The following is a 27,974-nucleotide window of genomic DNA, read 5'->3' on the forward strand; positions in this document are numbered from 1 at the left end:
ATTTTCAAAAGAGCCATCATTTGAATCCGTAACGAACTAACGATATTATATTTAATTATTTTGTAGTATTTTGTATACAAGTTTTTTATAATATATATAATTATACAATATATATTTGTCCATTTCCTATATTATTTGTGTGTTGTTATTAGGTATTCTAATTTATAACAATCTAACAGGGTAAGTATAGGTAGTTCATAGTTGTTAATATATTATGTAGTTAACCAACGGTAAATCTATTTATACCAAATTTATTCAAATATTTTTGAATATTTTCTTAATACCAATTAAAATAACTTGAATATATTTTAATATAATATAAACAATGAAATTTGTGGAACAACGATACATGGCCCAACATGGGCAAATCGAATTAATTTTATGAAAATATCATCTACATACGAAAGAAACTCTTATAAACCTTCGATGTAATACATGTTATTTAGTATATTAAATAATTATATTTTATGTTATGTATCTTAAGGTAAGTACATACATAGAATATACTGTATACAGAAGATTTAAGTAAGAGTTCAACTCTTATCAACTATGCCATAGTTAGTATGGTATAGTTGATAAGTACTGTATGTATCTACTTGCCTATTAAAAGTTGAAACATTGACTACTTTGATCTGTTTACCACTAAACTATATAATAAAATCAAATCAATATTATCAAACATTTGTTTTAAGGGGGTAATTAAACATTCATACTTAACTCTATAGGAAAATAGGAAATAATTTTAAAAAAAATATATAATAGGTACCTACACAACTATTTAATGTAGGTAGGTATTATGCATTTAATACATTAATGTAAATTGTCTCAATTTTAAATCTAAGCTCACTCGTCAGTCGTCAACATTATTACTATGATATGAACCTACGCATTACTAAAAAAAATATCTCATTACTGGGTTTGGAGTGTTCAAAAATTAGCATGCTGTTTAATCGCTAGAATTTATTGAGACTATTAGGAATTATTTTTTAAAATAACTTATAATAATATGTTCAATAATTAGTAGTAATTTTATTTTATTTTTTTTATTGAGCATATTTACATCGACAACAAAGGCCATTAGTTTCACTTATTTATACAGTAATTATATAATATAATATATATATATATTGATACAATGGAAAGTTATTAATTTGGATAACATTTTTTTTTTATATACCTAAGATTGAACAATTTTGTTTTTCTTAAAAATAATTTTATTTTATGTTATTCTAAAATGTCAATAAAATTTTATTCGTTGAGTCAAAAAACATGAAAATCTTAGATTCCCCATACTTTTATATAATAACAACTGGAAAATATAAAAAATACATAGGCACGCATTTTTACAATGGTATTTAGAGTTCATGTTTTTGCAAAATTTGTTAAATTAAAAATAAAAAAATTATTTAGTTAGTGTCCTAGAGTCTAGAACCTTGACTGATAAACCGTCAGAACTGTTTTTCGTATGCAAAATGTATACACTGATATGATATCATTGAATTAAAATTTAATACCATCATCCATTACAGTAACCCACTTGTAACCTACTGTACAGCAGAACGACATCCACAATCCACTTATTACCCGCTTTTTAGGAATTGCATTAGTTAATATTTACCTAGGCTGGCTCTGCAGGTGATAGTTTCTCAGCCCAAAAATAGTCCACCTATGAATAAACAGATTTAATATATACGGCTCCAAATCGTATTTATTCAATTCAACTTACTTCGTACCATTTAGATTGTCCTAAGTAAAAATAGGATGCTTTAATTTAGACAGCCGGAAAAACTTATTTGGTAACATTGTATGAAATCAAAAATAATATAGCATGTACAATCGTTCTCTTACGAGTATATAAAAAAGTACCGCCGATAAGGACCCCAAGTAGTAATTATGAACGTATGGTACCCATTAATTAGCCTTACCTCATTGTGTCTGTCATTGGTCTGGTCTCTGGTCCTACAGTTGGTAAGTTGGTTGAACATGGTTGAAATATGGAACCATATATAATATCTATATGGTATTGACTATTGAATAATAAGTTAGCCAATCGTTATTTAAGAGGTGACTTTTTACAAATTTAGATGATAAGATACAATTTGGTAGGCATACAATATTTTAATTTTGTTCGGACATAAGACTTAAGAAATTTTTTTTCCCGAATAATATTTATCTAGAACTAGTTGATTGGAGCTAAAATTTGAATTCTTTTATTATTTATACAAACGATTTAATATTTTATTGCATTTGCATGTGATTACATAGAATATGATAATCGCCAGCTATTTATAACTATTAAGCATCTCAAACGCAAATGAAACTTGATGAATCTTAATAATAATAATAATAATAATAAGATAGACCCCATAAATTAGTTTTAATTGCATTACTTATACAGAAATAATTTAAGCATAAGATTACATTTTCATTTGGTAAAATGTATTCTACAGATATTTTAAACTCAATAACAATAAGTAACAGTCATAAATTGACGAAAAAAATTGTATTCATGAATCAATAATATCATTTTACCTATTTCTTTATTGTTAAGTATAATAATTTCATTTTGATAAATCCAAGGAATATAGTTACCGTTGAAAAATCTAAATTTAAAATTTGTTTTAATTATATTAAGATTGTACTGATTAAATAAAGTACCTACTTGATCTTTTTTTTTTAAATTGTTATACTTTATTAGAAATTATATCCCTCGTTATACTGGTATTCGGGGGCGTCATTTAAGGTTTTTTCTCGGGTGTGCGAAGTTTCTAGCAGGCCATTTTGAAATTTCATCAGGCCATATAAAAATAGATATACATATGTATAATGTATACGTATATTATCCTGCATTCAATTATTTCCATACATTATAGACCGGTTATTATAATTTGATTTTAATTATATAAATAATTGTGCATTCGTGGCTCGTGCATTATTTTAGGCTTTAGCAAGGCGCAGGCCAATTATAACATTCTAAAAGTAAGGGGTGTAACCGCACACTCTGCCACCCCCCAAATGACGCCCCTGCTGGTATTTGTATTACAATAAATTATTTTTTGACTCACACATTTATCTTTGAAGCTACCTACATACATATCTTCAAGAACACAGCCAAAATAATTTATTAGTGTGACCAGACGTCCCCCATTAGGAGGGATTGTACCGTTTTTCAGAGGTGCGTCCGACATATCTAAATTCATTTATGAAAATGCATAAGTTGATAATAATAAAACAATCGTATCTAAGGATAAGTATTAAAACTGTAATTGTAATTGTAAATTAAAATTTGTTTAAGTAAAAACTTTAACATTTTAAAATATGTAGTATCTAACGTTTGTCTGACATGTTTATCAATAAAAAATAATTTTAAATTAAATAAAATGTAATGTATTTGCTATTATTATGTATTTACATTTTACGTACCTCTTTTTTTAGTGTCCCCCTTTAGGATAAAATGATTATGGTCACAATATAATTTATGAAAACTTTTCTTGCATAAACCATGCATAAAAACTTAACTCCACCTAAAACCTATATAAAATAATGGTACATGTCGGTTATCGTGACTACCTGGCGAGGCGTATTGAATGGTGGTTATTATTATTTATTAGCATTGGTGTGGGGATTTTTTTTAGATAATAGATAATATAATATTAATATGACCTTTTACATGCTATTTTCCAATGCAGTTAGTGATGGATCATTGTCGTGTGTCGTGTCTTATTATTACAATGCAAATCTGGGATGTACCATCGAGCGAAAAAGATGCTGTGGCTTTTAACCACTTATAATTTTGACGATCCTCAAACTGGCGCTCAAACACAGAATATCGAAAGGTTATAGGGATCCTCATTTGGAGAGTTATTTGGTTGAATTCATGTTGCGTCAAAACTTCAAAAGCATAAAAACCCGTTTATAGGAATTTTAAATTGCATGTCTGAGCATTTCCCTCCTAAAGTGAATTATTAATTATTTCTAGTTTATACAAGTTTTTTTATAATTTTATGGTAGTCGCGATAACCGACAAGTGCCACTAATAATATTAAATATCTATAAATACTAAATAACATAAAGTTAGGGATTCTATGGGCTATTGGCTTCAATTTTAACTAAGTATACAGACTTTAAAGTTTGTTAGCAAGTAATTAGGTATATATTTTGTCCAAGTTCAAAGTTAATTATTTAAATTTCTGTATCAGTGGTATCACTTATTCTGTTATTCACTTACCTATAGGCTGTCTGTAAGTCCACAGATATAATCAAAAGTAATTCTTTATTTGATTTATTTTTTAAAAGCATGCCAACCCCACACATAATATTGTTAATATAGTACATTTTGAAATTTAATTTTCGTAGTTGTTAAATGTTAAACATAATAAAAACCACAGTTCACTTTGAGTCAAAAGATTTTAAAATGATAATTTTATAAGCAATAATATTAAACAATAAAATTTATAATATTATCTATTGGAGAACAATTACCAACTAATTAATATACAATAAAAAAACTAGGAGTTTGAAAAAAAACAAAACAAGTTCATGTATTTTTAGTTAAATATACATAAAAAATAACCATTTGCAAGTAAAAAAATTGATATCTACAGCTTAACACCAGTGCTTATAATATAATTCTTATTATTTTTTCATTCTGCTGTATAGATTGTACTTTAAGTTAGAAATTTGGGTATATATTGATACATTGTATCTTTAATGTATCTCCTCTCAAAGCCACAATAAACTTAGCCACTTCACTTCCACCTAACCACTCATTAAAAATAGATAAAATAGGGCTATATTTTATTTCTTATAAAATAGAATAATTAAAGATAATGTTTATAATAATATCATTGATACTCTTTATAGTATGTTATGCATTACATATTTAATAGGTTATAAGCAGTAAAACTTTTAAATACAAAATTATTATGTATAAAAAAAAATCCAACAACCAACAACAGTTTAAAAAACATTTTTCAATATAAAACTCGAAGGGTATTCCCAAATTAGTATAAAAGCAATAATAATAATAATAATAATAAAACTAAATTGTTTGGACGGAACAGTAATTTATAAAACACTTGTTATCAAAGTGGAGTTGGAGAAGGAACCCAAAGTGTTTTGCTTTGTTCTAAATCGACGGCAGCTTTAATTTGTGTACACATGTATGCCACATTAACTCCAGCTGGTATGACGGCTATAATAAAATATTTAATATTTAATTATGGTATTCACCATGAGAATTTATAGTCTAAGATCATGTCATATCCATGTATGTTGTCACCGTCTTACACACATAATACATATTATCAAATTTGTGTTCCCAGTTTCAATGGTGTGCTGTTAATTTTGAAATTAAAGCGAATTTACCTATTATAAAATTTAAAGATAAAATTATTATCTAAGGCCCCACAAAAGATTTTATTAATCTTATTGTTTTTAAGTAGGTCATGATCATTTTAAAATTTACAGTTTAAAAAAGCAGGCAAGTCATGGATGTCGCTCTGCTGTACAGTAGGTTACAAGTGGGTTACTGTAATGGATAGAATTAAATTTGAATCCAATGATATTATATCATTGTATACGAAAACCGATTCTGAGCGGAGATGGTTTATCTGCCTAGGATATACCTATTATAGATTATTAAAAATTTTCAAATCTTAGATTTAAAAAGAAAAAATTTTCTCAAATGTTTTGAAAATGTTCCGATGTTTAGGTAAAGCTAATATAATTAAACAACCCAAATTTCAAAATTTAACCGAATTACAACAAAAAAACTACCAAAATTAAAATGTCTATAAATAGCTCAAAAATGATTAAAATTTTCCAAACTTTAAACCGTAAGAAACAAATTCCAAAATACAACAAAAAAGATCTCTTGTCATTTTTCATTTAAATCAATATTACTAGTAGAAAATGTCGTCCGTAATTATTTAATATTATAAAATCGTAAAATCGTATGTTTTTCTCCTTTAACCGCTTTTATTTCGAGTACAGTTTCGAAAATCGTAAAATGACCTCTCTAAACTTTAGAGTCTGAGTACCAGCTCAATAACATTAACTTTAAGAGAAGATGCTACACTTGATACTTTTGAGCAAGTTTAGAGGGAGAAAAAGTGTTTACAGAATAAAAAAGAAAAAGGAAAAAAAATAAACATCATTGTAAAACCAATACATTCCTCACTCTGCTAAGAATCTAAAACTTTATAATTTTTTTTAATAATAATATCAATAAAAATCTGTGATACCTTAGTGAGGCCTTAGATACTAATTTTACCTTTAAATTTCATAATAGGTCTATTCACTCTAATAGTCTAATATCAAAATTAACAACACACTATTGACACTAGTGAACAAAAATTTGCTATGTTGTATGTCTGAAAGACAGAGAAGACACACGTGGATGAGATGGTCTCTTAATAGAAACACACCTGAAATGTAATGTCGATATTCTGATTCAAGCTTTAACGCGTGTTCATACATTTCTTTAGCTGCTTTAGCAGAAATTTTATCATGAGATGATCGAGAGTCTTTAGCTTCTTTCACTTGTTTAGTAGATTTAAACTTAATTAACAATACAATAGGATATATATGATGACGATGAAGTCTCTCAACACTGGTTAGGCCAATATCAATTATACAATGACAATTCTATAAAATAAATATCACAAAGTCTGGTAAATATTTGTTTGAAAATGTTTAAGAAATGTTCAGATAATTACTTTGCTACATGCTTCTTTAAGTCCAGAAACAGAAACGCATTCATAAATAGACCCTTTTTTCCGATAATCAATGTACACACTATCAGCAACTCCTTTTTCCATAGAGGCTTGAGAACAATGTTTAGCCTCTGGTATATATCGCATGAATAAATCAGGAAAATCTGCTATTAGTTTATCAGTTACGCAATCTGCAAGAGGTCCAACCACCATTACAGGACGTATGCTAGGTTCAGCTAGAATAAATACAACATGTAAACACAAGTCATCATTATTCATAAAATTACACTTACAATTTAACCGTATAACTCTTTGATAAGAAGCAACAACAATGCCATCATCATGTAAAGTACCAGAGTCACTACTATACCATCCTAAGTTTATATTTGAAAAACTAGCCAATTCTTTGGAACTGCTACGTTGATGCTTTTTACGTCTAAAGAAACTGCGTCTTGTTGCACGTCGTGCATCGCCTTCTAATTCGCCCCCACTACGTCTAATTACAAGTTCTTCCTCAACTCTAATCATAAAAAATTAAATTAAATAATTAAAAAATATTTATACATTTAAATTTCAAATATAATTACTTGTATTTGCTAGGTATAATGCCAACTTGTTGTTTATAACCATTGTGATCAACTAACCACGCTCGCCAATTGCCTGGAACTCCATTATACATTGTGTTATCTACATACAGAACATCATCTTTGCGAAATTGCAGCTGAGAAGAATTACTACCAGCATCACTTAATTCAATTGTACGATCAAACAGTGCTCGTATAAAAAAGCTATCACCAGGTTTATCCTTTATTTCATTATATTCTATTTAAAAAAAATATGTATATATATTAAACACATATTTATTCAATTAGAAATATTTGACAAAAATTTTAAAATTATGTTATTACTCACTATCAATTAAATACTGTGCGAGAACTGTGACTTTTTCAGCTGGCTTGGCCAATTCATAAGCTGCTTCTTCAGCAGTCGCTTCTCTTAAATCTGTTCCATTATATTCAAGTATGCGATCTCCAGTTCTACATATATATATATAAAAGTATTTGTAAATAAAATATAAATGTATAATTAAGATTAATTAAAAGTAGCCATACCTTAACCCTGCATTATAAGCCAATGAATTTAAATTAACACTATGTACAAATATTCCAACAGCATTTCCACCAACTAGGCTTATTCCTAAATTACTACACTTCCTAGTCTCCATGATAAAATACCGTGGTTCATATGCTCTTATGCTTCTACTATCTGTATTTCTATCACTCTTTCGACGAGTTAATGTAGCCATGCCATGAGTTATAACTGAAGCACCAGTAGATTTTCTATTAACAGTAGGTGAATTGCACGGTGTTGGTGTTTCTGAACGGCTGCTAGTTGAACTTTCAGCGCCTTCTAATTCTTGATATTCTAAAAACATAATTAAGTTAAAATGTAATTATACAAAATCATTTATGAACTAATTATGACATACTATCTGGGCTGTATTGTACTAGCATGGTAATTGAGTTTCCACACTGTCGTAAAACGTTTGCAGCTAATTGATATGTTGCACTTCTCATGTTTATGCCACAAACTTCTAGAAGCTGATCTCCAACTTGAAGACCTACTTTGGAAGCTACACTATGTTCACTAACAGTAGATACAAAAACTCCACCACTGTCTACACAAGATATCTGAATTCCTAGAGGTTCTACTGATTTTTCTATACTGATCCATCTCAACTCGCCAGTTAATGGACCACTTCCAACACCTCTTAGTAGCGGTTTTTTCAAATATCTAAAATATTTATTATGTCAGTAATTAGCATTGAAACTATTAATAATTTTATTTTTATACTAACTTTGATGCCCAACCATATTCAGGTAAAGATTGTCGCTTGTTAGCAGGCATAGGTATTTGTCCAGGATTAAGAACTTCAACTCTAAAAGTAGGCATTGGGCTATCCCTTTCACTACTAACAGATCTATCAATACTCCCAGTTGATATACCAACTGCACCACCACTACTTTTACTAGCCACACTTGGGTTGGAAGGTATTCTAAATAAAATAAATAATATGTTAATTATTTATTATTATTATTATATTTAAATGTATATATCTAATTATCTAATGTGGCTCAGTCACTAAACGAAACAAGATATTTAAAAAAATATTTTTTAGAGACATTTTGTTTTTAAAAACTTAAAATTATATAAAATAAAAAAATATTTTTAAAAACATTATAAGTTTTGAAATAATGAATGTATTAAGTTAATTGAATCAATTGGGGTATAGGTCATAGAATTCTTAATTCTTTTTTTACTTTGATATTATAAATTGTTTTAATACTTTTATCACATTAATTTAAAATAATGACAAAATCCATGTGTTGTCTCCTTCAAACGTTCAAAATCATCAGAACCAATTTTTATATTAATAGCTTCAATATTATAGCGAATTGATTGATTTTAAAATTTAAAGGTAAGAAGTACTAAGAACATAATTTGTATGTACATTTCACATACATTTAAAAAAAATAATATTTCAATTCTTAGTGAATTATGAGTCGCCAAATACTTAAAAATTGTAAATACTAAATTTGTATTTAACAGAACAAATTGTATGTTCATAGCTTTAATATTAGACTGAATCAACCTAACAATACAAAATCAATTTTACTGAAGATAAATTAATTTGTAAGACAAGAATAACACATGTGAGTATGGTGTATTTTTAGTATTATCTTTAAAATAAAAATGTTCACCTATGAAATACAAACCTAAATCTAGGAGTTTCTCTCTTTCTAGGAAATGTACCAACTTCATAACCATGATAGGATTCTGGCATATCTTCACCACGATAGCCGATATTAGTCATTATGCGATGAGGTGATCTAGTTGTATGTCTATTGTAGTGCATATCAACCGAAGGAGAGTGACTATGATACTGTAAAAAAATTATTTATCTATATTAATAACAAGTATATTTATATAATATTTTTTTCATATATATTTTAATTTACTTGAGACACGTGACTATAAGGAGGTTCAAAACAGTATAACATTGATTCTCCACTATGAGATGGTGATGGTTGAGAATATCTACTATACTGTGGAGTGAAAAAATGATGAGTATTGGTTGATGGTGGTCCATACATATGTGATGTAGGTCTTGCAGCAAGGCTATCCCCAGCATTACTTTCAGTATCGCTATTTGTATATTTGCCAGTTTTCTTTTTGACATAATAGTCCATTACATCTTTACCAACTTTACCAGATCTATTTAAATTAAATAAACAAATAGTTTCAAATATATATATATATATATATTTGAAGTATAGAATAAAATGAAATATTTACCTGACAGAGAAATCTATAGATGAAGTATCAGGTTTTGAATTATTTTGAGAAGACCAAGATGGAGGATTATTTAAAAGTACAGATAATGGCAAACGTTCCTTGTTTTTACGAGGATGAAGTATTGTACCTGTTCCATGTTCAATTACAGGGCCACTTCTAGCTTTCGGCCAAGTACCACCATTCTTGTCTAATTCCTTAGACTTCCTATGTCGACTATAAAAAATAAAAATCACGAAACATATGTTTATAAAATAATTTTAAATGAAAGTATAAATATACAATGAACTAATTGACATTTATTTCAGAGTTTTGTAAAATTAAGTAGTTTGTTTTGTCTTTATCTAAAACAATTTGTATTTTTTTTTTCATATGGCGTTATGTTTGAGTAGGTCCGAAGGCCTAGTTCGGACACCTATTTGGCAGAATTTCTAATGGGCACCCGTAGGCCGTAGGTTTCTGCCATGCCCAGGGGAAACATGGAGGCTTCTCTCTCCAGAAGACACCGTGACTGTTCGAAGAGAGGTGCAGGAGATTTGAACCAGAGACCGGTGTTGCTGTTGTAGCCTTAAAACGCTCGGCCACTCCGTCCCCCACAATTTGTATGATATTTTAATATTCAATTGATACTATAATACATAATTTGTACTTATAACCAGGGGCATAATATCGCACGGTATGCAAATTCCTATTGAAAAAATAAATGCCTACATTAAATTCCTGTGCACTATCATGTGGTTGTACCAAATTATGAATAATTTATTTGTAAAAATAAACATTTTACAGTGAAAAATATTTTTATTTAAAAATGTTTTTTATTATTTCCATACTCATAAATCTTAATTTGTATAGTTGTCTGTCTCTCTTTTTTTGGTAAATGATATTACATAATGTAAAAGTTAGAGTGTTTTATTCGCCATTAGCTTATACGACTGTAAGTTTAAATTTAGAAATAGACCTACAAACAAATCAACAAAGAAGATATTATCTTGACTGGTAATAATGTTGACATCATTCAACAAATTGTTAACAAATTAATACTGATAATATATGTATATATTAAATATGTCATAGGCATATAGTCAAATCAGGCATTTAGTAATGCATATAGTCAACGAATTTATTATTTATGCAATTTCACTATCTGCCTAGACATTTGATTAAATACCTATTTCATGTCAGGCAAATAATAAAAAATACATTTTGTGCTATTTTAAAAATTTAAATATATTTTCCATCTGTTATTTATTGTTATTTTTAAATTTTCATTTCATTTTTAAAACAATAGTAACAGTGGACACGAAACTAAACATATTATTTCACATAATTATTAAATTATTATTATTATTTTATTTTCTACCTGTTTTACATATTAATAAATAATACATAGTTTTTTATACGTAAAATAGCAATAAATAACTAATAGAAAATATATTTAAATTTTTTAAATAATACAAAATATTACATTTTTATTATTTGACTGCCATGAAATAGGCATTTGACTAAATGTCTAGGCAGATAGTGAAATTGCATAAATATTAAATACTTTGACTATATGCCTGGGAATTTAATAAATTGCCGAATTTGACTATATACCTACGACATATTGTTATTACAGTATCATTTAAATCTGTGTTTTATATTATTTTATTTTTATATCTATAACAGTAATTTCTGGATACAATTTGTTTTAAATATATTATTATGGTTTTTCAGTAAACTTTATTGCAGCTAATGACTTGAATGTCATGAGAATAATATCAATAAAAAAATTATAGTTTTCATAGAAATAAGTTGATTAAAACATTCATATTTTGAAATAATTTGTTTGTTTTTAATGTGAGAAAGTTGAGATGCAAGTAAAGCAAACAATTTTTTTACAGGCATTGGTTTCATAAATTTTACATAGTACACAGACACATTTTTTTAGCATACTATTAATTTGGAGATAAAAAAACTGAAATGACACAACTGCCTGTAACTAATAATAGCTTAAAACTGAAACTGCAAGTTACTACTTGATTATATAATAGACTATGCTATTAAGAATTATTTCAACATATATTTTTACTTAACATGAAAAGTTAAAGATATACGAATTTTGTATTGAATATATATAAGCCTAAAGCAGCAGATACTAAAAATATGGAAAAATTTGTGCATATTAATAAAAATCATCAATGAAGAAATTATAGTAGTAGATAATATTACGCTAAAAAAAAAAATTGTATATAACTAATAAAAAATAAATAATTACCTAGAATGTTTAGTAGCAGTAGGAGGTGCAGGATGTGGTCTAAAAGCATCTATTACAGAATCTAATTCTGCAATAGCGTCTTCTTGATCTCGTTCAGAGATAGAATTATTGACAGGTGAAGGATTTCTATGAGGTTTTTCTGGTACATCAAGCATCACTCTTCTTGACTGAACATATTGAGGTTTTTGATAAGGTTCTTGATATCTTGAATAACTAGATTTGTCGGTTTGAGTTGTACTATTAGTATATTTTTTATAAATATCACGATTTGGACCGGAACCACAATTTCCAGCACAATATGTTGATTTCATAGTAGTAATAGTTAATACATCACCAGGTTCATGCAGTAACAGCATTGCTTCTCTTGAATGTTTTATATTATCGACTGATGTATTGTTAATCTAGATATAAAACAGAAATAAGAATATCCAGCCAAATTGTTTATTTTCTTTTAAACATTTACTTACACTTAATACTCTATCACCAACATCTAAATTTCCATCTTTAGCAGCCAGAGATCCAGGTGTTATTTTATTAATGTATACACCAGTTTCCAATGAGATTCCATGATCATAATTATTTACTTGAAGTTGAGTTGTGAAAAGACTCCTAGATGGAGAAGCAGGTTTTCTTCGTCTTACAACCAAAGTAGCACTGCTTAATGATCTCATAGTTTCTAAAACTAATCGCTTACTAATTGATGTACAATCAAGGCTATTCACTCTTAATATACAATCATTAACTCTAGAAGAAAAACATATATAGGTATTAATATTAACAAATGGTAGAAAAAAATATTCAATATTTTAAATTATCGTTTATATTATAAAATGATTAAATATAACTGTTTAGCAGAAATTATTACATTGTTTAATTTCTATATCAGACCTACACAAAACAGACAATTTGCATGTACTAGAAATGATTTTGTGTTGTTACTTTTTACCAATAATATTAAAGAGCAGTGACTTATCATACGAATTTAAGATAATCTAGGTTTTAAAAGTGAGCTATGAACCTAAAAAGTTGTAACACATTTTAAAATTAATACATCAATAAAATATTATTTTATTATTATAATCAATCAATTCGAAAACTAACCAAACCAAACCAAACTGGATCAAATGTTCTATATTGCATATAATATATTAGGCAGAAAAAAGTACACTGATATCATGCATTAAAATATATTGATTTTTCATGGAGATACTAAGGGTGATATGAAACATTTTGGGACATACTGTATAGTAAATAGTATAGTATAAATAGATTTAAAAAAATAGAATGTTCAACCTCAATTTTCTTGCTGCAACACTTCCTTTATTAATAGATGATATATAAATTGCATTATCATTGGGATATAAAGGATCATCTGCTCCACCAAGTAATTCAATCCCTAAATCTTTATTTGTCCCTAAAACACCCTAAAAATATAAATTTACATTAAATCATATTATATAAACTGATTAAATTTTAAATAATACTTACTAAATCAATATTTAATATTTCTGTATCCCAATCTTGAAGGTCGGTATCTATAGCAGAGTCTTGACTATAACGACCAGTAGCCTGTAATTGTAGTAAACGAGCTTCTTTTTCCAATTGAGCTTCCATTTTTTCCCTTCAAAATAATAAAACATATTTTCATTAGAAAAAATTCATTTTAAACAATTATTATCATACTTAAAATCATTGAGTTCTTTAGCTGTATCACTTTTTTGTTTCATTATATCGTCACAATCTCTCATAGCACGCGCTAACTTGCTCACAGCATCATCACGCTGTTTTCTTAAACTATCACACAGGGTTCGTATACTTTCACGCTCTAACACAATTTTATCACGTTCACTAAATGCCCAATCACGGCGTCTTTTAGATACTTCTGCTTCTTCTAGAGACTCATCTAATTCGTTATGATATTTATCTGCTAATTTTCTTAAACGTTCAATTTCTTGATTAGCTTGATCTAAATTATCCATTCGCTCTTTTTGACAAGAGTTGAATAAATCTAGAGAAGCTACTTGTTCTCGTGAATCATTTCGATTTTCTCTTTCTCTACTGAAACCATAATCTAAATGACTCTTAAATTCTCTTTGAGATTCATTTTTAGCAGTTATTTCTCCAAATCTTTCCTGATAATCATTGCATTCTTTAAGTGCTTTATCACGATCATGTAATGCTGATGATATTTCACGCTTTAATGATTCAACATGCAATTGTAGAGTTTTTTTTTCATCTCTACAAGATTTTATTTCATTTTCCAATGATTTATTTTTGTTGTAAGCTTGAGATAAATCTTCAGAGAGCTTTTCAAGTTCATTATGAACACTATCACGTTCACTCATAATGAGTCTATATTCTTTAACAGCAGCATCATGAGCTTTATTCAAGTCTTTAAGTTCCTTACTACTTTTTACACTATAAGCAACAGCAGCTTTCATTTCTTGAACTGCTTCTTCATGTTGTTGTTGCACTTTTTGTATAGCTTCTTGAAGATCATTACGTTCTCGAAGTGTTAAATCCCATTGGCGTATAGCAGCTGTACATTGTTGTTTTAAACCATCTCTTTCTCGTAAAGCTATATCCCGTTCTTTAAATAACTCATTACATTGTTTTTTTAATTGATTAATTTCATCTTTCATCATGTCCATTTTATCTACAGCTGCTGAATGTGTAGTGCGCAAATCTTCATATCCCTTTCTCAGAGCTTCATAATCTTCTAGCCTTGAATCATATGGCATAAAATGATCATTAAGTGAATCACCACTTGCTGTATCATCTTCAGGAATATCCTAAAAAAAATATTTTAATGATGTCAAAATACAATTTTTAAATATTTAATGTTATAATTTATAACTTTATCTGAGCTTAATTTAGCCATATGAAAAAAATAAATACCAAAAATATAAATTTTATAACTAAGTTAAATTAATAAGTTATATAAATTCTATTCATATTTTAAACAAATCATAGATGTTTATAATATACCAATAATTAATATATTTAGTATTTAGAGATGTAAGTCTATAAAATAATTTCTTTATGTACGGTATTTTAAATTACAGTAATGTAATGTATGTCAGAAAAAACTGCCCCATCTTAATACATTTTTAACTAACGAAATTAACTATAAAATATCAACCAAAAATTCAAGATAAGTAAACAGTAACATTATTCATAATTTTTATCAGAGAAGAAATCCAAACTCATAATTGCATAAATATTTTATTTCATAAAAAAAAAACATGGTAAGCTCAGTAACAGTTTAAAAAAGTAATTTTGATGCATATGGATTATGACGAGATTTTACTATTATGGTTATTTATTAATTTATAACAAAAATATAAATATGATAGTATCATCGATAAGACAATACAATCTTGGTCCTGATCTAATACCAAAAGAATTTTTATGAAATTGTAAATTTGTTAAATTTATTTGGTATTTTACTATTTTCCCTGACGCTTACATATTAGTTTTATTCAATCTATTCTTAACCCCATCTCTTCCTTTTTTTCAACAATATTTTTATAATAAAGCTTATAAATATTTTATTTTTGATTTGTACCTACTGTTTTGTTATCTTATTATTACCTACAAACATAAAAATTTAGAATTTTAGAGCATGGGCATTTAAGTGCATTTAAGTATATCTTATTTAACAATTTCTATAAAAATGTTCTCCTCTCAAAATAACTATCAAGACATGGGTAATAAGATAAATAATGTTATCTATTATTTTATTACTTTAATAATACTTGTACAAATTACAAAGAATTTGAAAACTACAAAAAATATTTATTTTTTGTTTTTACAATCTTTTATTCAGGGTTTTTTCTAGGAAAAACATGCAACCTGAAAAATTCAACAACCGTATTAATATTATGATCAAAATTTTAAATAATTTTAAATTAAACGTTATTTTGGAAGTTAGCGAAAATATATTGATACAATGATTAATTATTTTTAAATATGCATCTACGCTTTCATAATCGCCTACAAACCCACCAAAATCCATTGATAAAGAGTCTCTACACTCAAACCATACCAGGAAACCCTCGCCGTCGTCTAAAAAGGAACTGGTGCCCGTGACTTGTTATAAATAATAATGAAAAAAAAAACGAAGTTCTAGACTCTAGACAGCGTTAATTCTCAGCCAAGTGTCACCAATGGGTGATTTCTTAATTCAAGATATTCATGTTACTATTATAATATCATATATACTTATTGTGCTATGTTGTATAGATTGTGTATTTCCAATTGTAAAAAAAAAAATAAAAAAATATGCATCTAAAAGTATAACATGGAAGAAATATGCCTTAAAAATTAAAAAACTCAAAATATGCATTTAAATGCAAAATAAAATTTCAAAACTAGTTTTTTTAAACATGAAACGTATTTGCTTTATACTTTACTATTTTTGAGACTATGCAAATGCTAAACGTTCTATGTCCTACTAATTAGATACAATGTATGGCAGGACACCCTGTGTTTATAAATCAATAAGATAAAAATGAAAATTAAATAACCATTTATTTTTGAATCATGCTTATTGCTTACCCAGTAACAAACTAGTTATATACTAATACAAGATACAACTGACACAACTTGATTTCGTTTTGTATTTTTGTAATAATTTATAAATATGAAATTTGAATTTAAAATATTTGTAGGTTAAAGTCAATATATAAATACAGCTTATAGGAGGATCTATCCCCCATATCACTCCTTGTAATTAAGCCACTGGGCTGAGGTGTAGATGTTAAAAATAAGTGGGGCAATAACTGCACCTTGTGTGACACCGGCTTCTATTTTAGAAATATTTGAAAAAGTTGTTCCTGAGCGCACAGAGAAGTGGTAATCACTAAGATATGATTTTATAAATAGATACAAGTAATAAGTATGGGGGGGGGAATTGCTTTAATTTTGTGAAGGAGCCCTTGGTGCATATGAGCTTTTCTTCAAAAGAAACTTATCTTATCTACAAGACGGTGGAATCTGATGTATTGTAGAATGATTGTATCTAAATCCAAATTAAGTATTGGGAAGGTTTATTTCTATGATTGGTATGAGTAGTTAAAGTATCAGTTTTTCGAAAATTTTTGAGAAATAGGGTAAGAAGCTGATTGATCTGAACAGTCGAGGCATTTCTGTGGGTTTTTATGACTTATGAATCATTATTATAATTGAATATTTCAGAATAAAAGAAAGTAGATGAGCTTTATAGAATTGTATATAGGTAGGGTTGCCAGATTTTAAAAACGCCAAACTGGGACATCATATTGAATAACCTTTTTTTCGTAAATTTGTTAATTATCATGTTCAATTGTAATTGTTGAGCTATCATGGTTTAATACTAGAAGTTAATAAAAATAAAAAATAAAAATAGTAAAAACCTTTTTTTGTATAATTATATGGAAATTAATAATATCCCATATTTTAATTGAAAAATGTATTACCCAATACAATTTTTTACATATACTACATTTACTGCATTTACATTTATTAATTGTTAGTAATAATCTAATGACTAATGTTCATACTTTTTAGTTGAATAAATTGTTTTCAATACAGCTGTATTACTTTTAATTTTTAAATAAAATTCTTTACAAGTTAAACCCAAATTCTATGTATAATATTATTTTATGTTTTATTATTAAACAAAATAATATTAAAGTTATTTTCTCTTGTCTTCCATAAACCGGGACAAAATTAATGACCGGCCGGGACACTGGGATATGCTGTTAAAACCGAGACTGTTCCGGTCAAACCGGGACGAATGGCAAGCCTATATATAGTTAGATAAAATATTAACCTTCTTTAAAATTAATTCTATTAAGGTCACCACACACTGCAGCGGTGACAGTAAAATTGTGTCAGGCTTCATTTTGCCGTAACCACTGCAATGAGGGGACCTTTTACTCCTAATATTTAGTAAGTGATAAGAAATATGTACCTGTTCCGATCTATTTAAAATTTGTTTTTCCGCAGCTAGTTTAGCACGTAATGAAGATGATTCTTGGGCAGCCTGTTCAATTTGGTTAATCATAACTTGATTTTGACCACGATAATAGTCTAATTCTTTTCTAGTCTGATCATATCTTCGAACTGTTTCTCCATGTTGTCTGTATTAACAAACAAAATGCGTGATACTTACATCTTTTCAGAATTGAAGTTGAAATAATTATATACCTTCTCAACATCATCAACTCATGCATTGCTTTATCACATTGTTGCTTTAATCCATCATAATCACGTTCGCGGTTACTATTAGCATCTCGATTTCGATCATTACTTCGATCTGAATAACTTCGAGTAAGCATATCTATCATAGAACAAAAAAATTAAATAAAAATATATTCACATGTACCTAGGTATGTTAATAGATTTTACAAACCAGTATTTTTAGAATTTTCAATAGTATTGTTTGACGACATTTTAATATTATTTACACAATATTTAAACCAAAACACAGAATCGTTTTTACTTTTTTAGCTTTGGCATTTTCATGTTAATAGAGTTATGAGTATAAAACATTTAAAACGGGATGTGCTGAATTTATCCATGACTAATAGTTCATAAATAAAAGTAAATAACACAATTAATTAATGTAAGGATATATTCATAGATTTCAGCAAATATTAAATTTAATTAAATTGGAAATAAAATTATACGTGAAAAAACAATAAAACGATTGAGAAAAAATATATAATATACTACATACCCAACGAAACATAAATAATTGCAAAATACAAACTGTATATACCTAGATAGTAGATTATAGATACTATATTATATTATAGTCTATATAGGTAGTAAATTATAGCAATTACTATTTTTTTTTTATAATTTGTATTATTATTTTACGAAAATACAGAACAATATTATAGATAAAAATATAAAATAGATGAAAAACATATGTTAGATTTGGGTTACAGAAGGTATAAATATCTACAATTTACTCGTAACCGTGGTTCAACAGTCTTCATTCAAACAACAACAAAAAAATCTTTTGTACTGTTTCAACTACAACTACTTTTAAGTCTCAAATCACCATCGTCCGTCGACGTAGACACTTACTAGTCTTAGTAGTCTACACAGACCACAGACAAGACTATATAGTGTATAGTTTTTATGTACTTTAAATACCACCACCCACGATTTATGATAAGTATTATCTATGGCCGTGATACTGAATTCTGTGATACTATAAAAAAAAAGTTTGTATACCACCACAGAAATACAAATACCTCATGGCTTCGTGTTTTATGGGCCGGAGTTAAAACTAACTGTTAAAAGTGATAACCGATAAGTCATTTGGCTCCAACATGAATTTGATGAATTTGGAAATCGAATTTTCAAGCATAAACCACTAGTGAAATAAGTTTATTTCTTAACAATGGTTATTAGCATAGGATTCGAAGGAAGTGCAAATAAACTAGGTATTGGAATTGTTAAAGATGGTGAGGTGCTAGCGAATTGTAGAAGAACATACATAACACCGCCTGGTGAAGGTATTTGTTTTTCCTCCTTTTTAATTATTACCTATATTTGTAAAAAACCAATATTGTTTTGATTTTAGGATTTTTACCTCGAGAAACTGCAAAACATCACCAGGATAATATTGTATTGTTATTAGAAGAAACAATCAAAACATCTGGCGTACTACTAGAACAGATTGATATTGTATGTTTTACAAAAGGTCCTGGAATTGGTAGTTCCTTAACTAGTGTTGCTGCTGTAGCACGCACCCTTGCTCAACTTTGGAACAAACCTTTAATACCTGTTAACCATTGTATTGCACGTATCCTTTTAAGGCATTTGATGTTTTTAGTTATTACTTATTAGTTATTATTTAAATCCAACCTTAATAATCATGATCAGATATAGAAATGGGTCGTTTAATAACTGGTAGTGACAACCCTACTGTTTTATATGTTAGTGGAGGAAATACTCAAGTCATAGCTTATTCTGGGAGATATTATAGAATATTTGGTGAAACAATAGATATTGCAGTTGGAAATTGCTTAGATCGATTTGCGAGAGTTTTAAAATTATCCAATGACCCTAGTCCTGGTTATAATATTGAACAAATGGCTAAAAAGTAATAAATTATATGTTAAATTAAAAATTTTAAATTTCTATTAAATAATGTATTAACATTTTTAGTGGAAAAAAATATCTTAAATTACCTTATGTGGTTAAAGGTATGGATGTTTCGTTCTCTGGTATACTATCCTATATTGAAGAAAAAGCACCATCATTGTTGTCATCTGGTGAATATACTCCTGAAGATTTGTGTTTTTCACTTCAAGAAACTATTTTTGCAATGCTAATAGAAACAACAGGTAAATACAATTATAATTATCTTTAGTAATTCATTTGATCACTGATAATTTATTACCACCCAATGTCCTGGTGGCTGGTACCCATTCTGTTTAAATTTTTCACTATGAAGACACATTGTGTATTTGTGTCCAATGACAAACTAGCAAATAATAAAGAAAATTGTACGTTTTAAATAATCCATTTAACTGTATTATGTATAATATTAATACAGATTAAATGAGTTTTATTTAATCTGTGATATTGGAATGATTTGGTCTGCCTACCTAGTATTAAATTTAAAAAAATGATATTATCAGAAATATTATATAGTAAATGTCATATGTTTTTATTTTTTATTATAATTTTAAATCTAGTTATGAATATTTTATAATACTGTACAAATATGTAACTGTACAAAAATTACCAAGTATTACAATTTTGAAATTTTCATTGCTCCATATCTCACTTTAAAATTATATAAAAAAAAAAAATTTTGATATTCTACATATTATTTTTACTTTTAAATTTGATATGTTAATTTACATTAGTATTAATCAAAACTGAATTAAAGGGGTTATGTAGAACTTACAATTGATCATGTTATATATTTGTAAGATAGAGACAATGTGTCTTTTTAATGAAAATTTTCACAAAATATAATTCTTTTGTAAGATCGATACAATGTGTATATTTTACTATTTTAATACTACAATAACAATAAATACAATCATATATATTTAATTTTAGATTCTGAGCAGAGCGAGGAATGTATTGGTTTTACAGTTATGTTAATTGCTTTTTATTTTTTATTCTGTTAACACTTTTTCTCCCTCTAAACTTGCTCCCATAGTCACATTTTTTTTTATAAACATTCAAAGTTTGAATTTTGACAACATACGTAAAAATCACAAAAATTTGCAATTTTTAAGCTAAAAATTCATAAAAATTTGTCTTTTTAAATCTAAGATTTGAAAATTTTTGATAATCTATAATATATCCTAGACAGATAAACCGTCTCTGCTCAGAATCATTTTTCATATACAATGATATAATATCATTGAATTCAAATTTAATTCCATCCATTACAGTAACCTACTAGGTAACCTACTTGGTATTTATATATTATGGTAGCTTTGGCTCAGTATTTTTTTAATTTTAAGTAGTATAAATCTGAAATCACACAAACTATATGGTTTTGAAATCATAAAATGATAAGAATTAATTTTAATTCAAATTCAAATATTCCAACTTACCAATTAATCTTTATTAGACCTGTATTGCTTTATTGAATATATTCCTCAATAATATTGATTATATATTATTATATAATAAACAATTACGGCTGTTAGTTCCGTTGCTACTGTACAATAATGTTATTTATTGTTTTAAGGTGTTAAAAATGTGAAAAATCATATAAGCAGTGGCATATTTTTTATTTTTCTGGGGGGGAGGGGGTTCCTCAGTTTATACATAACTAATATAATGATATCTTTTAATAGATACGTCCCCTCATGAAGTTTTCGGAGGGACTAAATATATGATTGTATAGTCTAGTCTTATGTAACAATATTGTAATATCATAGACGTGTCCAGATCTCCATGGCTGAGTAGGCCATTTATAAAATTAAAATTTTTACTTACTACAACGATCTGTATTTTATAATCTATATTTGTGACTTTTTTTTTGGATGGAAATTATATATAACTATTATATATGGTTATTTCAACCACGGTAGATTATACGCCAAAAGGCCAAGAATCAAGTCACTGGGGAGGTCGGTGCCCACACTGCCTATGAATATCATTTATATATATTATATTTAGCACTACATATTATGAAGTATTCAACTTCCTTGTGAATGTTTAACATGGCCAATCCATTTAGTCTTTACTTAAATCGGATTCTGCAAATATGTATGAGGTTCTAGAGGGGGGATCCAGTACCCCTGGACCCCTCTTCCCTTATTTACATCACTATATATACATAATATAGTTATTTAAAATTTATCATTTTAATAAAATTGGTTATATACTATAACATAGCTACTTATTATGCACCTGAATAAGATAATAAGAATACAGCACATACAATTTATAACTCATTAGCAATTACAAGTTTAAGATCATACTAAATGGCACAAAGCTACTAGCCAATGTTACTTGATTAAATAAGTAAATCATTATTCTATGAAGCTTTAATCAAAAACAATTACTTACACACTATTTACCTTTTAGATTTTTGATATTAATTTTTTATATTTTATCTTAAATTTACAGTTTCTATCAAAACCGTTATTTAACTCTTTAAAAATTATTTTCAATGTGCAGCCACATAATTTCACATTTAATTCAATTTTTGTGTTTATTCAAAATAATATATTTTTTTATTTTTTTTTTATTGAAGATAAAAGTTTATTTACAATCTATACATACAGTGCATAATAAGTAAGTGTGGTGACTTAAAAATAAAAAATAAATAACATTAATTACAGAGAAGGAAGGCTCCCAGCAGTGCCACCTGACAAGAAGTTAGGGTTTGAGTTTTTTTTTTTTTTAAATAATATTTTAAAATATTTAATCAAACTTTTGATTGCTTCGTTATTTTGAAGAGTAAAAAATAATTAGTAATAACATAGAAAGACTAAGCTGCATTTTAAAATTTAATTTTTAAACTTTTTTTCAGAAAGAGCAATGTCTCATTGTCAGTCAAAAGAAGTACTAATAGTCGGGGGTGTTGGTTGTAATGAAAGATTACAAGAAATGATGAAAATTATGTGTGAAGAAAGGGGTGCAGTATTATATGCTACTGATGAAAGGTTAGATAATGAATAATAATCAATTATGACATAGTAAATAATTATTTTTATATATTTATAATTTATATATTTAAACAAATGGACTTTAAACATATTATAAATGATTATTGCTCATAAAATTATCCTTCAAGGTTTTTGAACATTTTTTTAAAAATTGATTAGTGTTATGCAGTTAAATTCATATCTTATTTAAATTTTCAAGTTAAAAAAAATAAAATTATACACCTTTTTTTTAACTTTAAAGCTGTGGTTACACAATAGTTTCTATTATGAAATCATCTATCAGGAGATGTTGATTTACCATCACTATCTAATTCACTTATTCACTCACATTGTCATGTATTCATGATAGTTCTTTCACGACAGCAACTATCGCATTATTCTATCATTGTATGACCACGGCTTAAGGTAGGTACCTCATCTGTGTTCTCTTATTTTTTTTTTTTTATTTGAATTTTTAGATGAGTTATGAGTGTATAAAATATTAAAATCTGTGACAAATTTTATGAAAAACTGCTTAAAATGTGAGGACGATTTAAATTTTCTTTGCTTAATTGACCACTAACATGAATGATTTTGTTTTAGGATAATACATTTTTATGACTTCTTTAATATTATGATTTAAGATTATACTGTGTTAAGTAAAACTGCAGAAAATAATTATTGTTTATTATTTCAGATGACTAGATTTATCACTTTTTGAATTTCAAAAAAATAACATAACGGAATAATTTTTCTGTTTTCATAATTATTTTTCTAGAATTCCTACAATTTTTTTAAATTACACTATCTAATTAAAGTCTTTTTGTTAACCTATGTCCTTAATGAAAACGTTAAGGTTTTGTGTAGTTAGAAAACACAAGTATGTGTATACCATTAGCCATATGATCAAAATTAGTAAATTAATACTAGACATATGCAGTTATAATATTGTATTAATATTAAGTGTATATCTTTTAATAATCATCTAGTTATAGTAATTGTCTTTGTTATAACTTACACGTACTACCCATGTATATTATATTTCCTGTGTTTATAGGATTATAAATATACATGAAAAGTACTATTTGTGTATAATTTCTAAATTTTCATTTGAGTATCGAAACTACATATTTCTGAATAACTACAAAAATTATAACTTCCAGTCAAGAACATATATACGTTTAAATTTTTAAACCAACATATTTTTAGTTTCATTTAGAATCTAAAAATCAATATTGATATATTGTTTTTAAATGTTTGTTTATAATAGATTTTGTATAGACAATGGAGTAATGATAGCTCATACTGGAGCATTAATGCATAATAGTGGATATAAGACTACATGGGAAGATACATTTTGTACACAGAGGTATTATTTAATTATTAAAATATTAAATAAATTATTAATTTCTAAAATAGTCTTAATATAATCATAAATAATTTTTCTTAGGTTTAGGACAGATGAAGTTGAAGTTACATGGAGATCATGAAAATGTGTTAAAGCTTTTTTTACATACACTACATAATTTTTCAAGTTATACAAATAACCAAAGTATTCTTGCTAAAACACAAACTAATAAAGCAAATACAGGCCATATTGAGTATATATCATTGATTTTTTTAAGGTTATTCTTAGAAATTCTTGGTTTATCCACTATTTCAGCTATTAGACAATGTTTTTTTGCTGACTTCACAATTACTTTAATACACTTCCCCATTAATTCTGGTTCCTTTTTCACCAAAACCTAATAAAAAAAAGCTCACATTTTAAGATTTATCCTCAATTTGTAATAGTAAATTAAAGTTAAATAAATAAGATAGATTCAGCTCAACATCAGATATACTAGATAGTTAAAATATTCCACCACATTAGGATTTTAAATGATTCATTTTTGTAACTAACCTGTTCATAATATTTATTGTGTCCAATCAACTCAATACCATTTTTGGCTTCTTCGGTTATTAAAATATCTTGTATTTCACCAATTCTATGGTCATACGTGGAATAGGAATGAAATAATTCAGTCAGACGTTTTGTTCGAATTTTAACCTATGGATAACATTTGGTTGTAATTTTGTATGAGAAAAAACAAATAATTGATTACCATGTCAGTAGGAATTTTAGGCATTCTTGCAGCCGGTGTACCTTTACGTGGGTAAAATTGATTAATAAACAAACTAGGAAATTTATATTTTTCACAAACACTCATTGTCTCAGAAAAATCTTCATCTGTTTCAGTTGGAAAGCCGCAAATAATATCTGTTGCAATAGAAACACCAGGTACTCTGGTAAAATAATTTAAACATATAAATTATAATATACAATTCAAATGGTTTCTACAATTTAATTTACTTTTGTCTTAAAAAATTAACGACAGTTTCAAATTCTTCGATTGAGTATTCACGCTTCATGTCTGCTAGTACTTGATTACTTCCAGATTGTACAGGCACATGCAAAAATGAATATACCCTAGGGTGAGATAAAATCTTGGCTATTTCCTATTTAAAAAAATAATTAATTTCCTATCTCTTTACGTCAAGTGTGATTTTACTGAACCTCTAGATGATTGAGTATGTATGGTGGATTAGTCATACCAATACGCATCATACAACCTTCAGGTATGATAGCCACTAATCGCCAAAGAAGATCTGGTAAATTTGTTTGTATGTCCAACCCATATGCACCAGTATCTTCACTTGTTAGCCACAATTCCACAGCACCTTCATTAAATGATTCTATGGCTCTTTGTACAATTTCATCTAAAATATATTGCTGTTGTTATAAGAATTAACAACTATCATTGAATATTACTATATAACTAATTTACCTGGAGGATAACTACCAAGGTTTCCCCTTGCATGTTTTGTTTTACAATAAGTACATTGATTCAAACATCCAGTGCTGATAGCAATAATTTCAATTAATTTATTTTTGCGCATTTTTGGTAACTGTAATCTGGCACCTCCATCTTTTTTTCCATTTATCTTTTTTTGACCCAACAAACGAATAGTATGTCCTATTGAAAGTAAGTAAAAATAATGTGTCATGCAAAAGAAATATTGTTGAACAAACCTTTTAATGTTTCTTCTACTACTTCTACTACCCTGTCTATTTGCTGAACACCAATAACACTCAGATTTTGAATAAAAGAAGACTTTTGATCACCCTGAGGTACACAACCAGCCACTACCACAAATTTCCCAGTTTTTTTACCCGTAGAAATTTCATTTCTAAAATGATCTTCAGCTGGATTTTTCACTGTACAGCTATTTAGTATCCACAGATCAGCAATAGCTTTGTCCTCTTAAAACAGATATTATTAATACCAAAAAATAGTTACCAAGAATTTTAATTCTTACCAGTTATTTTATATCCATAGTTTGATAGAAGACCTGCCATATATTCCCCATCTGAACTGTTGTGTGAACATCCCCAAGTCTTAATAAATATTGTTTGGGTGCCAGGGACTTGGGATGTGGGGTGATCAGTTTCCCTTACTGGTTTGTCCTTAACTTTTGGACGTAGAGATACAATATTCTTAGGTTTGACTCTACCAATTTCAGCAATATCGGCAACAGACAAAATCAAATCTTCGATGTCACCTACATCATCCATTGTCATTGACTGTCAAAGAGCCAATTCAATAACTCAGTTTATAACATAGCATGGGTGGTTGTAGTATGCGCTCAATGCCTATACCTAAAGTAAACAAATCGTTTTTGAACACGTTTGGTAAACAATTTGTACCCATATTTATACTTTTATAGCGTACCTAATTTTTTTCTATAATTCGTCAAACATAAAAATTGATAACGGTTTGTAAAGATTTGATTCATTATGGTCGAGAACTCAAAAACTAATTCAAAAACGTATGACAGCTGTGTATGGGCATGTACAATGTGAATAAATCTAACTACATCACTCGTACATGATATTATTTCTTGTCCGACATTTCATTCGATGTCATTCGTCTTGCACTCGCCGACTAAACTCAACTACGGCATACACAATATAAATGTTATGATTTTTTACAGTCGTGAACGGTCCAAAACAGAAATTTTCATTTCGCGTTTTCGCAACCGTTCACGAGTGCAACACAATATGCAAGTATGCAATTTGAATTATTAAGCATATTGATACATTAAATCGAACACGTAATCATCAACAATATAACATTTCAAAGTAAATAATAACATTAAATTAAATTACATTCAAGTCATAATAATAACTACTGTTGTCTATACATTCATACGTACGATTTAAATATATATATACCTTTTGTTTTAATAAATCGTTCAACCACAGTCTGTGGTTCAACTCTCAACCGCCTATCGATATAATATCTTTTCTATTTCTACATCGTGCCGTCTATTAATAATCAATAATATTAATATACGCATATATGTATATATGTATATGCATATATTTACGTAATATCACAAAAATCTGTAACTACAGTTTTGGTATTTGGTAATAATAAACAATAATAAAGATATGTTTTGTGATGATAATAATAATAA

The 27,974-nt window shown here is 27.6% G+C and overlaps 3 protein-coding genes across 3 annotated transcripts; 1 reads left to right on the top strand and 2 right to left on the bottom strand.

Annotated features, from left to right (window-relative positions):
• Positions 1-4,515: 4,515 nt before the first annotated feature.
• On the bottom strand, positions 4,516-19,436 carry Dlg5 (MAGUK family member discs large 5). The gene is made up of 21 exons (XM_015509276.2): positions 19,052-19,436; positions 18,725-18,895; positions 18,520-18,652; positions 18,284-18,452; positions 14,011-15,119; positions 13,816-13,948; positions 13,621-13,751; positions 12,795-13,071; positions 12,328-12,728; positions 10,074-10,286; positions 9,737-9,992; positions 9,494-9,660; positions 8,575-8,772; positions 8,206-8,510; positions 7,829-8,141; positions 7,629-7,753; positions 7,304-7,538; positions 7,010-7,236; positions 6,720-6,952; positions 6,429-6,648; positions 4,516-5,194 (listed from the first exon to the last, which is right to left on the bottom strand). Exons 2-21 carry the CDS (start codon positions 18,762-18,764, stop codon positions 5,085-5,087), a joined length of 4,995 nt encoding a protein of 1,664 aa, XP_015364762.2. The 5' UTR covers positions 18,765-18,895; positions 19,052-19,436; the 3' UTR covers positions 4,516-5,084.
• Positions 19,437-19,643: 207 nt separating this feature from the next.
• Positions 19,644-27,948, bottom strand: LOC107162401 (threonylcarbamoyladenosine tRNA methylthiotransferase). The gene is made up of 10 exons (XM_015509280.2): positions 27,730-27,948; positions 27,227-27,449; positions 26,814-27,153; positions 26,527-26,757; positions 26,282-26,470; positions 26,011-26,213; positions 25,807-25,952; positions 25,559-25,739; positions 25,357-25,503; positions 19,644-25,198 (listed from the first exon to the last, which is right to left on the bottom strand). Exons 3-10 carry the CDS (start codon positions 27,073-27,075, stop codon positions 24,989-24,991), a joined length of 1,569 nt encoding a protein of 522 aa, XP_015364766.1. The 5' UTR covers positions 27,076-27,153; positions 27,227-27,449; positions 27,730-27,948; the 3' UTR covers positions 19,644-24,988.
• On the top strand, positions 19,702-25,059 carry Tcs3 (Probable tRNA N6-adenosine threonylcarbamoyltransferase Tcs3). The gene is made up of 7 exons (XM_015509282.2): positions 19,702-19,841; positions 19,910-20,131; positions 20,212-20,431; positions 20,497-20,675; positions 23,339-23,471; positions 24,724-24,822; positions 24,904-25,059. Exons 1-7 carry the CDS (start codon positions 19,727-19,729, stop codon positions 24,941-24,943), a joined length of 1,008 nt encoding a protein of 335 aa, XP_015364768.1. The 5' UTR covers positions 19,702-19,726; the 3' UTR covers positions 24,944-25,059.
• Positions 27,949-27,974: the final 26 nt, after the last annotated feature.

This window comes from Diuraphis noxia, unplaced genomic scaffold, assembly GCF_037042655.1.
Source record: "Diuraphis noxia isolate RWA-SAM2 unplaced genomic scaffold, SU_Dnox_SAM2 contig0005, whole genome shotgun sequence".
NCBI classification, from domain to species: Eukaryota; Metazoa; Arthropoda; class Insecta; order Hemiptera; family Aphididae; genus Diuraphis; species Diuraphis noxia.

What these genes read in the sequence shown, in the direction of transcription:
- Dlg5 (XM_015509276.2), bottom strand. Translation starts at nt 18,764, where the DNA reads ATGTCGTCAAACAATACTATTGAAAATTCTAAAAATACTG. An exon ending in AGTACAATACAGCCCAGATA is followed by an intron (nt 8,142 to 8,205) that starts GTATGTCATAAT and finishes TTATGTTTTTAG; the next exon opens with AATATCAAGAATTAGAAGGC. An exon ending in GCTTATAATGCAGGGTTAAG is followed by an intron (nt 7,754 to 7,828) that starts GTATGGCTACTT and finishes ATATATATGTAG; the next exon opens with AACTGGAGATCGCATACTTG.
- LOC107162401 (XM_015509280.2), bottom strand. Translation starts at nt 27,075, where the DNA reads ATGACAATGGATGATGTAGGTGACATCGAAGATTTGATTTTGTCTGTT. An exon ending in AGTAGAAGAAACATTAAAAG is followed by an intron (nt 26,471 to 26,526) that starts GTTTGTTCAACA and finishes TACTTTCAATAG; the next exon opens with GACATACTATTCGTTTGTTG. An exon ending in ACAATAAATATTATGAACAG is followed by an intron (nt 25,199 to 25,356) that starts GTTAGTTACAAA and finishes TTTTTTTATTAG; the next exon opens with GTTTTGGTGAAAAAGGAACC.
- Tcs3 (XM_015509282.2), top strand. Translation starts at nt 19,727, where the DNA reads ATGGTTATTAGCATAGGATTCGAAGGAAGTGCAAATAAACTAGGTATT. An exon ending in AATGCTAATAGAAACAACAG is followed by an intron (nt 20,676 to 23,338) that starts GTAAATACAATT and finishes ACTTTTTTTCAG; the next exon opens with AAAGAGCAATGTCTCATTGT. An exon ending in TTATATGCTACTGATGAAAG is followed by an intron (nt 23,472 to 24,723) that starts GTTAGATAATGA and finishes TGTTTATAATAG; the next exon opens with ATTTTGTATAGACAATGGAG.